The 13,999-nt window shown below is 44.1% G+C and overlaps 1 protein-coding gene across 2 annotated transcripts in view; it reads left to right on the top strand.

Moving 5' to 3' along the window:
* LARS2 (leucyl-tRNA synthetase 2, mitochondrial) overlaps positions 1-4,826 on the top strand; it is a 92,584-nt gene extending 87,758 nt beyond the window's left edge. For both annotated transcript variants that reach the window (XM_084509460.1, XM_084509461.1), the window contains exon 21: positions 4,282-4,826. In XM_084509460.1, coding sequence (XP_084365586.1) covers positions 4,282-4,461 — 180 coding nt within the window. In that variant the 3' untranslated portion in view covers positions 4,462-4,826. The remainder of the gene's footprint in view (positions 1-4,281) is intronic.
* Positions 4,827-13,999: the final 9,173 nt, after the last annotated feature.

Raw genomic sequence — 13,999 nt, 5'->3', positions numbered from 1 at the left:
GGCAGTTCAGTTATTTTTGTCCAGCTGTTGGTTTTGTTTTTTTTTTTTTGAGAAGGGAAGAGATTGGTTAGATTTAGGGGAAGTTGTGTTGCTCTAGATTTCCTTAATAAAAGTATCTTTGCAAACAATTTCATGTCTTGCCAGAGCGCTGTCAGCCCACTTGAACAGAATGGAAAACTCCCAAGAGCACTAGTTTTTCTGAAGTTCAGTGTATATGCTTAGCAGAGACCACCTTGTATGTCTTTTGGAGGAAATTTTCAGTTTGCTGGCATCTTTGCCCAAACCAGAGAGAAGGACTCACGTGCCAGCTGGGGTTAGCAACAGACTTCATGCTAATATTCACTGTGGTTTTCTTGCCTTTTTTTTTTTTCTTTCTTTTTTAAGTGATACATATTTTTAATACCAATAAGAGGGTCACATGTCCACAAAATCTTCTCTTAGGTATGATTACTTTGCTCAAGCTTAAAATAAACCTTCACCTTCAAGTACAGCTAAGAAACAACTTTCAAGTATTCAATTTATGAGGAAGCTATGTTTTTGTAAAATTCTGTAATTATAGAAACTTCTTTGTAATTGCATTTCAGGCAAACTAGTCATTAAAATATATCTTTAAAATAAAAACTTCGGTAATACAAGGAAAACTCTGACCTGAATGTTTTCAACACTTATACAACTGGCCATAAGAAGGCCTAAACATTTTACTGATATTTTTCTGTTGATGTTAAAAATCCCTTCTTGAAAACAGAAAAATATCAATTAATTGTGCTTTAAACAACCATTATGAAAATTCTTTTTGTTTCTTTTCCTCATTGACTTTGTCAAAGCTATCGCTTTGTGTAGAAGTCCTCTAATAAGAGAACGAGCAACCACCGTGTGCTCAGTTGTGTATTCATGGAAGAATATGATGTATGTAAACACTTTCCCTAGGCCAGAGAAAAGAAATGAATGGAAGAACAGAGACACAAATTCCTCTTAGAGACAGAATGCTTCTTATAAATTGTGGCTGTGGGCGTGCCTGACTTTCTACCTTAGGAGTAAGGCAAAAGGGAGATAGGGAGAAGCAGTGAGAAGCCATTATGATTGTGAATATTTTAAAGTCTTTTGGACACTGCGTGTTTTTGTATGGCTGTAAAAATAAATTGCCTTCATTAAAACAAGAAACACTCAAAATAAGGAGGAACTGGCTAGTCGCAAAGAGACAGTGTCTCTTCACAAGGCTGCACAGTCAAACTGAGTCTTTGGGCCACAGCCCTATTCTTCTCAAGCCATCAAACTGCCTCAGGCTGCCAGCAATTTGCCTTCTGAGACATTATGGTTTTATTTCTCTTGACACAAGATACTTCATTATTTCCTGTCTGTGCTGGAGTTATGTCTTTCCATATTTAACCCAAAGCAGTAAAACCGACTCGCTGCATCCTTGGCCGATACAGTACAGCCTGTATGAGCATGACATTTAAACTAACTGGAGATGCGTATGTACCTGTTGTTCCAAATGTTATTTCAAAGCCGAACGTTTTTAATTTGCCTGCTCTTATATCACGCCTTGACATATATTGTTAATGCTGTGAAAAGTCTGACCTGAATGTTGTGTGCATTTCATCGTGTGAACACACTTCTGACTAACATTCCTCACGTCGTGTGGGTGGTGCAGAGCTGTTAACTGCAGTCTTACAACCGTGTTTTTAAAAATGTAGACTAAGTTTGCATCATTTTTGCTGCTTCTGAGTATGAGGAAGGCCTAAAACCGCACGAATACTTGTTTTCTGTTTTTTACTTCTCAAAAGAATTATGAATCAAGGGAGCTGTAAAAGAAAAAAAAAAAAAAAGTCCAACTAAGAATTACTTTCCAAAGCCTTCAGGTGCTTACTTCTCAGTCTCCTGTGATTTCATTTCATCCTGCATAATTTCTCTAGTTCTCTGATCCCTCTAGATCCAAAACAGTCTAAAATGTCAAACTAAAAAAAAAAAAAAAAGAAAAAAGAAAAAAAAAAAGGCAGAAGAGAAGTCAACAGCTTCCTTTCTCAGGGGAAGAAAGGACCCGAGCTTCAGTTGTGCCTCCTCTAGTAGTTTGCCATGGGAGTTTTTCAGAGAAACAAAGCTGCTCCCACCCAAGTTTGTTGTGCTGGCACTTTCACCCAGAGTTGATGAGGGATGTGCTGGTCTAGGGAGATACAGAGAGAGCAGGAAGCACAGCAGAAGACATACGTCCTGCTGAGAATCTAATGCCTCAACTCAAAGAGCGTGTGAATGGGGTGCTTGTTACATACAGCATGTGATCAAACCTGCAGACAATTTTATTTCATTTTTTTAGGAATGGTGTTCATGTGTTTGACTCTGCACCGTGATACCTACATTAGACAGAAAACCATTCTGCCAAATGTGTGCTGAAATCATAACCAGCCTGCCTTTTGATACAGTTTGCAGACTTTCCTCCCAGTACAGTGTGTGGGAAGCGGAGGGCAGATACTGTGGGAAGGTACACAGTGGCAGGTCGCCTAGGCTCCCCAACCTTTCTAGGAAAACACAACTGCCAGGAGTCATTTATTTGCGATGTTGATTTAGTCCGGTTGTGTTTTCTGTTGAGAATAGCACCAAACAGCCGAGCTGTGGCAATTTTCCCCCTGCCAACATCTGTCCACTGGGACATATTAATTTGCATTATGGAGGACAGTGAGTGACATTTTAACTAAGCAGGCATAGTTTCCAACTACAGGCTGTGTGTCCTAGCAGCAAGCTCACCAGCTTGCTTTATATTCTGACCGAAGCTGTATCAGGTTGGATTTTTACCATTTTCTTTTTCCTGTGGAATATGTTTCTTCTTTGAAGTGCCCTGTCAGAAAGAACTACTTGTATATATTTTTCACAAAAGTTTTAAAAATGAAATGTTCTGTGATTTTCAAAGCATTTACTTTGCATAAGGTACTAAAGGCAAAGTTTAACACACAGACAGCCTTTTATGCTGCCAAGTTATGGATGCATGTAAGAATAGTTAAAAGCCTACCTACATTATCACTGCAAATTCATGTCAGGTCTAGTCAAAAAAACAGAAGTGACTCATCCCAGCTCCATCTGAGACTTCATCTCGTCTGTCCCATCTTCCTCTCTCTGAGAATTGCTTAGAATATTTTATTGTAAATAAAATCCAAACCAAGTAACTGAAGTAGGTCTCTCTCATTTGTGATATGTTGCATACACGAACCCTGGATAAAATCTGCGGGCGAGCCAAGCTGTGTGCGTTTTTATGTCCAGGCTGCACGAAGCGCTGTGTTACTTTTTAGGTGATTGAAAAATAGTTACACTGGTGTCTAGAGGGCAAAGCTTTGCAGCACCTGCAGCAGATTCTTATGCAAGCAAGTAATTTGATCAAACAGGATTAAAAAGTTCAAATTGTTTAATTTGCTAAAATGTGGGATTAGTGTTATTTTCATTAATCCATAGAATGTACTTCATATAAATCTAAAAGCTTTAGTAATAATGACTTTTATTTTGATTCCAGAAGGGTACTCAGTAGGACTCTGTAGTGTCTGTACATTGTTTAGTCTCATTTAATGACAGAATATATTTATAGGATAACTTTATAAATGAAAATGATTCCCACGGAAGGACTTACTCAGTTTTACTTACATGATTCTGCCCTGCTGATGCAAAATCAGCATGGAAACTGCTCTGAAAAACAGCCTAACACAGGAAGACGTTACCTTAAGAGGAGTTGTCATCTTTGTGGTTGCTGTTGGCTTAATGAGTCACGCTTTCAGTGAGAGCGCAGCATATAATAAGCCAGAGCCCATTTTTAAAAAATGAGCTAGTGTTGAATCCTTTAGATATATCTTTTAAGCCACACATATTTTACTATATCTTGTATTTGAATCTAAGGAATCATTTAGCTGTAAATTCCCAGTTGCAGTCTGGAAGTATGTACTACCCAAAGTTGTACACCTAACCATCTGTCCGCTGTCTTTCTCTTCAGCCTGTGCAACTGTTTTGTTTTCAAGCTTAAAAGATCCCTGTATTGCATAGTCATGTGGTGCTTGCTCTCTTGAAGGCTAAAACTTCCTGTGGCTACTTCTTAAATATCGCTTGAGTATCCCAAGTCACATGTTTATTCTCTTAATATGGGAACGGGCAGGGAGTTATGGAGAATTTTATCCTCTACTTAGAAAGTTTCATGTTGGAAAAAGACAGCTTGATCCACTTTTTCCCCACATGTAATGAAATGGATTGGATTCAGGAAATGAAGTTGTATAAATCAGTCTTTCCTTGTTTCATGTCTCTGTTTTTCAGATCAATAACAAAGCTTGCGGCAAAGTTTTTGTGCCTCACCAAGCAGCCCGCAATTTTGAAGAAGTCCACGAACTAGTTCTTCAAAGTGAACTTGGAATCAAGCACCTCCAGGGAAGAACCATTAAAAAGGCCTTTCTGTCTCCAAGAACTGCCCTTATCAACTTCCTAGTGCAAGAATAAGACTTTGGTGGGCTGTAAAGGGGAACAGGAATCTTTCAGGATGAAACCAATTCAAAAATACCAATTATGGTTATTTAAATCTCATGTAATGGCAGAAGAGAAATGTGAACAAAACTAGGGTGCTGCCAAATCTTCATTTCTACATGGAGAAATGCACAGAATTAAAAGTTTCTTATCAAGTCATGGTAAGATGCTGGTTGTCTGTATTCTCTGGGAGAATGAGCAGGAAGTACAAAAGAACTAAATGATTGTAGCAGAACATAAATGTTGTAAAGCACACGGGTTTTGGGTCAGCCTCAGGAATCTATCCTACTGGAAATTTGGCTTGGGTAAACGCAGAGGAATAAATAGGATTCCAGAACTAACCAACTGCCGTGAGTATGTGCTACACCAAATGTTAGGTGCTCTACAGTCTGTCAGCCTTTGCTCCCTATATCTTATGTTTGGGTACCCTACCATTAATCAACACTTTCTGTAGTAATATTTTCTTAAAACTTGGTGTTAATTAGTGCTGGCTAATTGCCTTGGGCATAGCAGGTAGCCAGACTGGGGTAGTTTGATCCATTTCACATATATCTCAGAGGCAAGCCAAGGAAACAGGCAGATGATTTAACTGAGCCGTGCCTTAGCCAGGATCCTCCTTATTTGCTGGAATATTTTTGTTGGTTCGTACATGAGAGAGTCAAATTCCAGCAAGTGCTGACAGTTGTTTCTGCACAGACCAGATGGAAGTTACTTCCCATTCATGAGCCATCTCAGAGACTTTCTGAGGGAGTCAAGAAAGGGACGAGTCAGCTCTCAGTAACACAGCAGTGAAGGCAGACAGCATGCTTTCTGCTTCCACTCCTTGTTTTTTTTATAGTGCCTAGATCATAAAACTTCAATCAACATTCTTTCTTCCTTTCTTTTTTGCTGAGGTTTCTTTAAGTAGAAATAGCAGTTGTTTGTAAAAATCAAGACTCAGATAGAATCAGACTTTCATAAAAGACAAAGCTGCTCTCATGCCTCATTCCAGCCATTTTATTTGTACACTGCATTGCTGTTATATCTACATGGAAATGCTTATTGTATTTAGCAAGTGCTTGAAAAAGGTTTTCCAAAGAGACAGTTACAAGGTTCATTGTTTAGGAATGCCTTTTCTGTAACAACTATTAAAACTAGCCACTTATGAGCCCTTGTGACAGCTAAGAAGTTGATGATAACAAGAAGCTAGGCAAATACAGAGGTCTGTTAACCCTCCAACCCAGCAGCTATCCAGACGGTGTATGAGATTGAAAAGAACCAACAAAAATCACGGTAAATAAGTCCAATAGATCCTAAGCAGCTAGGATCAGGACGGATCCTTTGCAGTGTCAGTACAAGCTGAGGAATACTAAAAATCATTTTATTTTTATCATTTTTGGTAGCAAAGATTACATAATAGAGATTCTGGGCTCAGTGAGCAGATTCGGCTCTACACTTTCCTAAATCTGCAACAAAACTCTTCTGATTTCTACTTCCTTCTGGACCACGCTAGTGCAGATTTTCTGTTCAGCTGTCCTTTGACACAAGAATGACTAAGAAATAGAATATTTATAATGAAGATACAGTCTTTGCTGTTTTAAGACTCCCAAAATCTTAGCCACAAAGGAATGCATTCAGACATTTAGACACAGGCCTTTAGTTGGAGTTAAAATAATTTGAATTCCAGTGTCTGCCTGACATATATGTTGTTATAAATTCATAAAACTCCTGTTCAGAAGCCCCTAAAAGACTGTGAAAGGGATCCTTTAAAGTAAAATCTGTAGCACAGCACGCTCCTGCTTTTTTTCATATAAAAGTTTAACACACCCGATGGAACCATTCAAACAGAGTTTTTCTTTGGGGGAAAGGTGACATGTTTGGTGTAAATAACAACTTTTAACGTTTACAAGGGTGAAGAAAGATGTTGTAAGCCCAACAGCCCTCTGGTGCCGTTAAACAAAAGCTGCAGTCACTGCAGGGCTGAGCAGCAGACCACAATGTTTACTGCTGTTAGCACTGGCGTGTATTTGCTCTTGCAGGAGGAAGAAGTGAATTGTAGATGTCGCTGATGCAGGCAAAAGGAAAAATAAGGGATGGACGTCTAGGCACTAAAAAAGGAAAGGTAACGAACAGCGATTGCACAAAAAGTGTGTGGTCAGAAGTCACGCCAGCATGTTTACAGGACGTTGAAATTCAGTGTGGTCTAGAGGACACAAAGAGGTTTTGAAAAAGGGAATGCGAGAGATGATGTGGAAAGTCTGACAGAGCCTAATCCCCCAGTAAGTGTATGTTTGAAAGATGGCAGAGGTGCCAGCTGTGGAGTTTTGCAGTTGTCCTGACAGCTGCTGAAATTTTTCATTATGTTGACCTGATCTGAAACATGATTGCCATGTGTTTTACAATAAGTGTGACTTACAGGTTTGTTCTGTGCCTAGATTGGACTGATACTGACTTACAGGCTGTAGGCTGTTACCAGGTCTTTTTAAAATAGCACAGATGTCTGTCATTTATTTAACAGTTGTTACTTGTGTTATGGTACAGATGTATCTGCACGCTGAAGGTGGTATAAAACATTGTCACAGATGTCTGCCCTTGAAGACTTCAGTGTCAAATAGCGTGGAGGGGGGGTTAAATCTGGCTCTTTAAATCCAGAGCTTTAAATCTGGACATCTGAGAAGTGAGAAGGAGAGGTGCTGGTGGTTGATGAATCAAACTGCACAGGGTCAGTCCCATGCAATAGCATGGGTAGGGTGCCACTGTTCTTATTCCACGAAGTGATGAACCAGAGAAGATGTGAGAGACTTGCTAAAGGCAGCAGGATAGACCCAGGGAAGGTTACTCCAAGGAAAATAAGAAACAGATCCATAACACAGAAGGTATGTGTTCTGCATCCTGTTACTCACTGTGATAGAAGACAAGTCATATAGACCCAGTCTATACCAGATTTTTATTTTTAAGTAATGTAAACTTAAAAATAGAATTATTGGCACACTTTCTACCAACCTACCCAAATCATTCATATAACTGAATTTCCAAAATTTTGGAAAATTTGCCCACAAACATTGACCTTAGAAAAATTAGCAAATGCCAGAAAGGCCACCAAGTATTTTTTCCAACACCGTTGGCTTCATGAGAAGGATCCCATGGGATCCTGGGGCGACGGGGGCAGCGCAGCATGTTGGAAGACACTGCTGCGTAGGAAGATGTTTTATTAGGCAGGAGTGTTTCATAGTCATCTCCAGTGACTGTGACGGCATGCACAGCAACAGGGCATTTTATTAAGGAACAATTTCTATTAAGGAACAATTTCTATTAAGGAACAGCGTAGCAGCTTAGGGTGCTAGCTAAAATAGCCTTCTAGCTGCGTGTCCTACCTGTGTGCCAAACAAAAAGCCATGCAGGGGGGTTGCTGAACAAGCATTTTTTTTTCCATACGCTTCAACACAATCCCCCAGTCGAGATTTGGTTAAAAAAAAAATGAAATCCGTGATCTCTCTCTGTGATTTACCAGATTAAATAAATCCTCAGACCTAGCGGCTGGTTAATGATGGCTTTTTTTTAATCTGACCTTGTAAAAGCCTGGATTTTTCTTCTGGAGGGAGCAATCCTGCAGATAATGCAGGTCATGCAGTCTCTCGTCTTTGTCTCCCTTCTTTTCGCGTAAAGCCTCACAGAAAGCCGTGCCTCTGCTCTAAACTTTTTACAATTGACATGAACTAGAAAGAATGTTAATTAGCACTCTGCTTGTTGTTTGTTCCTCAGGAAATTTGCAGTATATAGGGCTTTTCTGAAAACTTTGCTATAAATGAGGACAGAGGGAGAAATCACAGGTTGTTGTTTTTTCTGTTTTGCAATACTTATTACAGTTTACAGAGCGGGGATTGGCTTCATTTATGTATATTTACCAACTTGGAACAGCGCATACAGCATGGGTGCTTTTTCTGCTCCATTTTTTCCTTGAGTCCCTTCCTATTATGATCTGAGCTAATTTTGTATCAAAGGACTGTACTGTAAGAGGAGTATTGGATGTGAAGGCAGGAACGTCACCAGAACCCAAATGGTGAATTATATCAGTCCAGGTAACGTCAGCTTTTGACTTTAAAAAATTTTGCTGGAACTACAGCCATGTTACTCTTTATTTATTCCTTTTTTAATAGAAGCAGTGTCTAGGTCCCAAAGAAGCAGCCTGACAGCCAGGCACGGCAGACGAGAGGCATTTTTTAGCATGTTCCAGTCATGGCGAGCTGAACCGAAGCGTTATCTCTGCAGGAGGGAACAGGATCAGAGCTCTCAGCTGCACTGCAGATGATAAAAGAGATCTTGCTTGACATGCAGAGGAAAGGTGGGATTTTTTTTCCCCTTTCCTGAATGAGCTGACTTTCCGGTACCACAAAGCATTCTGCAATTCACCGAGCCCATCTGTCCCCGGAGGCCCGGAGTCGCACACAACCTTTGTCTTGTGGCACTTTCTTCACTCAAGTAAGCTCTGGGCAGGGCAAATTTGTTCTGGGCAAGCTCAGGTCTGGTTTTAGCCCTGGCGAGCTGCAAACCAGCATCATCTTCCACTTCCAGCATCATCAGCTCCACTTCTGTGTGTAGACAGAGAGTTTGAGCAGTTAAAGGAAAATGTTTTAGCTAGTTTTGTAAGTTGGTGGTGTCTCCGAACCAGAGCATTTTTGCCTGCACGTGGCAAGTCCTGATGGCTTTTCTTCTATCTGTAAGCCTCCATGTGGGCAACAAGAGCCTGGAAACTCAAAGTCAAGTGAATACTTGTGTCTGTTGGTGCATGAACATTGTCCAAGCCTGAGAGAGATTTTGATCGCAGTAATCTCATCAAAAACATCCTGCGATACTGAACAGGGAGGACATTTCCTTGTATGCTCGTCTGCCTGCGCCATGCCAATTTGCACTCCATTTTAGGGAGCCTAATTACTCCCTCAGCAAAGGCACATGTAAACAGAAGAAGCTGGAGTATAATCAGTTGAATATCCACGTTCTTTCTGCGTGTGCTTGTGGTACAGCCTGGGACATTTGGGGTCTTCTGAGAACTCTAAAAGAAGTTCTTTTAAGAGCCGGACCTTCTTCAATATAATTCTCAGCAGAATTTATACACTTCCATGAAAATAAATGTGTGCCTTTATGCTTTCTCTCTTGGGTACAAGTGCCCAAGTCTTAGTTTTGCACACACAGATGGTGTAAGTCAGATCCAAGCTCAGACTTTTGCCTCCTGTGCCCCACCGGAGCTTAACAGTGGCTCTGTGGCTGCGCTCCCTGGGCTGGGCGCAAGGGAAGAGCCCGCAGTCAGACCTAAGGCCCCGAACTTCCTTATCTGTGAGGAGCTGTTTGCATGTGCCAAAAGCCGGCGTAAAAGGTCCAAGGTTCCCCTAGTACACCCACCTTCTGCTGCCAGGAGAAACGCGCAAACTGCTGAGCAATGGGAGTTGCTCTCCAACAGCTCCGCGTGGTGCCAGCAATGTGTGGAGCTGAATACACGCAGTCATAGCAGCTGCAGATGATCCAAGGCGCACCGGTCAGGAATAATAAACACAGGACAAACAGCCAGGGCCGAAAAGAGAGCGGTTTAATAAAGCAGCACGACACGTCGCCGGCGTTGGCAGCCTGGATTTGTTTCTGATGAAGATTAAGAGAGTCGGTGCAACAGGAAACTGTTTTCTGCTACAGAGGAAAATCAATTGTTTTTTAAGTACTCAGCAGTATAATTAGCAAATCTCACTAATTGCTGCGAAGCAGAAATACAGGCGTGCTTGCTAGGCGGGCTACGCCAAGAAAGCGTTGTGAAAAAAATTGCAGAAGCTTTGAGAAAAGAATATTTTTCTTAAGTACGTCTCCATCCCTGGAGATCCACGTGGCTGGACGAAATAGCAAGGGTGCAATAAAAATATGTTCTTTGCAATTTTCCCATGTGAAAGAGCATTCAAAACCATCTGTTAGTCAGAGAGATCCTTCCAGGACACGCACGGAAGAGCGGGTGGATGCACTGACTGCGTCTGCCGAGTCCACTCAAAGCCCAGCAGGATGATTACTGTGGGACGGCGTCCCACTTGCCGAGAGCTCTTCCAGCCCAGGATTACTAAAGGCCACGCGTGGTGGTTAAATAGGTCACCGTGCTGTTTGCATTACTGCGCTGATAAAGAGGCAAGGAAATGGAGCTGGCAAATCCTCCAGAGGAGTTTTTTGTCCCGCCTGAAGGCTCTTTGCAGCAGAAAACTGAAAAAGCAAATTGTTCCCTGTTCTTTCAGGCAGGGGTAGTGAAGAGGAAAACCGCCAAAGCATTACTTTGGTGTAACTCTGAAGCCACCCAAAGCAGGCATTTGGCTTGGTGGACTGATGGCAAAGGGGACCCAGGATCACACCCACCGCCGCTGGTGGCACCTGGAGAAAGGGAAGAGCAATGCAGGCAGCGTGCTCTGCCCCAGAGCAGCTGCAGCAGCAGCTGGCCCAGTCTCCTGGCATCTGGCTTTGGCTTTCCTCCGGGATAGGATAGATATCAAACCACTGCAGCTCTCCTTGTCCTGGCCAGGCACCTCCTCAGCAACCCCAAATAGCTCCTGCCCTGGGGTTTAACCCCATGCGCACAGAGGAGAGGCACTCCTGCATCCACGCTCACCCCACAGCAGCAGCTCGGGATGAGGGACCCTGCACCAGGACTGGGGTGGCATCGTCCTTCCCTGCCTGTGCTGATGGGAGTTAAATTTGGAGGCAGAGCGGGAGGAGGCAGCGAGGGCAGGCCTCCCGGAGGAATGCAGAGGCCCCTGGGGCAGCGGTGGGGAGGAACAACATCTCCAAACTGCTGCGTTCCCGCAGGGTTTTCCGGAGGTGGAGGCTGAGGTTTGGGCTCTGCACCCTGACAAAGTCTCAGCAGCCCAGCACCCGCCAGCAGCCCTGCTGTCCTGCCCAGGATCACCTGCCACAGGCAGAAAAACAAAAAAAAAAATAAAAAAAGGGGGGGAATAATCGTCTGTTTTCTCTCCCTCTCCAGAAAAGGGCACGCTGCTGTGTTAGGGACAGACAGTGCCCGTGTGCCCTGGGGCTGCCCATCCTGCAGGCAGCTGCGTTTTCCACCTGGAGGGTGGCTCTGCTGCGAGTCATCGGCATTATTTTGCATGAGTAAATACAGCATGAAGGCAGTAAGTGCGCTGCAATACGTGAGCCCTGCCCACAGGAACTAACATGGATTAAATCAGCGATGGTTTTTCCCCCAGGGACAGTGTTTATATTAAGTTCATTCAAGTAAGAACGCACATTTTGGCCTTGTGCTATGACAGCAGTTGCAGACCCCTTAATTCCTTAATAGCACGGGCTGTAAAGCTCCCAGGAACTGTAAAAATTTGGGCCGGCATCTAATTGCAGCACAAGGGTGTGCAAGGCGGGGTAGTGTTACGTCTCCATTCTGGTAGAAAGTTCACGTTAATCATCTCTTCGCTTGGGAATACCCCTGGCCCAAATCTCACAGAGGATAAATCCAAGCACAAGACTTCCAGGGTACTTTGCTGCCTAGTGTTCGCCGAAACCACCGCGCGTCAGGCACCGAGCTGCCTTTGAATGGCTTGGCTACAGCTCCTGTCCATGGGAGCTTGCAATCAAAGTGTGTGCTCGTGCATGCGGAGCCTGGAGCGAGGCCAAGTGCAGCTTCACGGCTCAGCATCTGAAGGTCTTCAGCGGCGTTTTCCATGTTGCCTGTGCATGCATTGTTCTTCCCACAGCTGATTTTATCCTCTGGCATAGGAAGGAAACGTGCTTTACATAGCTGGTGAAGGTCAGCGGTGTCAGCGCGGCCGTTCTGCAGGCAGGCTGCTTCCCCCAGAGGTGGAGAGCTCCTGCAGGTCCGACTGTGAATCAACTCACAGATGTTAGCTGGCAGATAAAAGGTAACGGCAGAAAATGCGCGCGCGACCCTCACAAAAGAAAGTCGGAAAAGGCCGTGATCTGAGCGAAGTCACAGATTCTTCCTTGTTTTGTTTTTTGAAAGCTGAAAATAGGTACTTCTGTTCCAAAATAGATACCTCCATGCCCAAATACTTCTGTTCCACCAAAGGGTTTGTTTCCTAGAGGACTGAAGAGCCTCATCTCAGCCCGCAGGAAAAAAAAAAAACAAACGAACACGGTAGGCATTGGCTGGGTCTCCACTGTGCTGGATAGGAGCTTACCCTCACCTGCTGAACTTTGCATCCTTCAGTGAGGAGGAGGGAAGAAGGCATGGGGATGATGTGTGATTTCCTTCTCGATTGCTCTTTGCCTGTGACCATCGCAGATTCCCCCCAGGACAAAGCGGTGGGATTTACGCTCCACTCCTTATCTACCTGGTGCTGCATTTTCTCTTCGTAGTTCTCTTAGGTCACGCGAATTCAATGAGGCTGTTGTTCGGTACCAGCTTCGTTGCTTCTTGTTTCAGCGTGTGACTCTCCCCGTTTAAAACGAAAGCAGTAATACCTGAAACTGAGCCTGAGCATCTCAGCTAGCTCGGTTTCCAGAATTGCGCTGAAGCCAGTGGGAAGGAGGGGGTGTCGAACGCCCAAGCTGTCTGCTGTGGTTCTGCTCCTCAGCTCTGGAAGTTGTCCGTTCACAGCTTTGTACCTGGAAATTCCTGGGCCTCGTGGCACAGTGTTTGTAGTGTCCCACCCAAGTGCTGCCTCTGTCCTCTTCTCCTGACCGCAGACACAACCAAAAGAAATTCCTGTTCTGAGCAAAGCAGTGAAAAGGAAAACCCAGGATGCCCTTTTGGGAGAAGCAGCTCAGACCTGTGAAGTTATCCTCTCTGGGAGCCAGTCACTGGATTATTTAAGCCTCCTTTCCCTGCCCGCTCCAGGGGACGAGGTGGATTTGCCACCATGGAGGAGCCTGAGCTCACACATCCCGGCCTTTCAGGCCCCTTCCTCAGAGCACACGCACTGCCCCACAGACATCATCTGGGTTTTGCCTGAGGGTTTTCACAGGCCGGCTCCAATAAGGGAAACAAAACCCCGTGCTGCTGCTCTTTGTTCTTGGTTTCTGTACCGCAAAGGGCGAGGGAAGTTCCCGGTCCCAGGCCAGCTGCGGCGGTCTCAGAGCAGCACCCGCAGCGCCTCTCGCTCGCTCAAAACTCAGCAGTTTCCTTCCCGGGGCAATCCCCGTGCCAAAGCTGGCCTCGCACACACCTCTCCGAGGATGCTGCTGAGATTTTGAAACTTGGCTTTGGCTTTGGCTGCCCCCACTGGGTTTAATCTCCAGGCTCCGTGGTTTTGATGGAGTCAAAGAGTTGGTTAGTGGTAGCTCAAGCCAAAACCCACCTGGCGCACAACATCTACTTGGGGCCGTTCCCTGCCCCACCTAATGCTCTGCATCCCCACAAACCCCACTCCGCAGAGCTGCCATTACCTGTTCCTGGTGGCAACTATTAGCGGTTCGTGTTTTGGATGCTGTTTTTTCTGGGAAGGGAACATAAAACCGGGCAGGTTTATCGAGTCCAGTGTCCAGGTGTATTTTTCACCAGGAAAGGAGAGAGACATTTCTCTGTCACCCTGCAGGCTTTTATGTA

Source organism: Aythya ferina, assembly GCF_964211825.1.
Source record: "Aythya ferina genome assembly, chromosome: 2".
Taxonomy (NCBI): Eukaryota; Metazoa; Chordata; class Aves; order Anseriformes; family Anatidae; genus Aythya; species Aythya ferina.
This window is presented reverse-complemented; position numbering and strand designations above follow the sequence as displayed.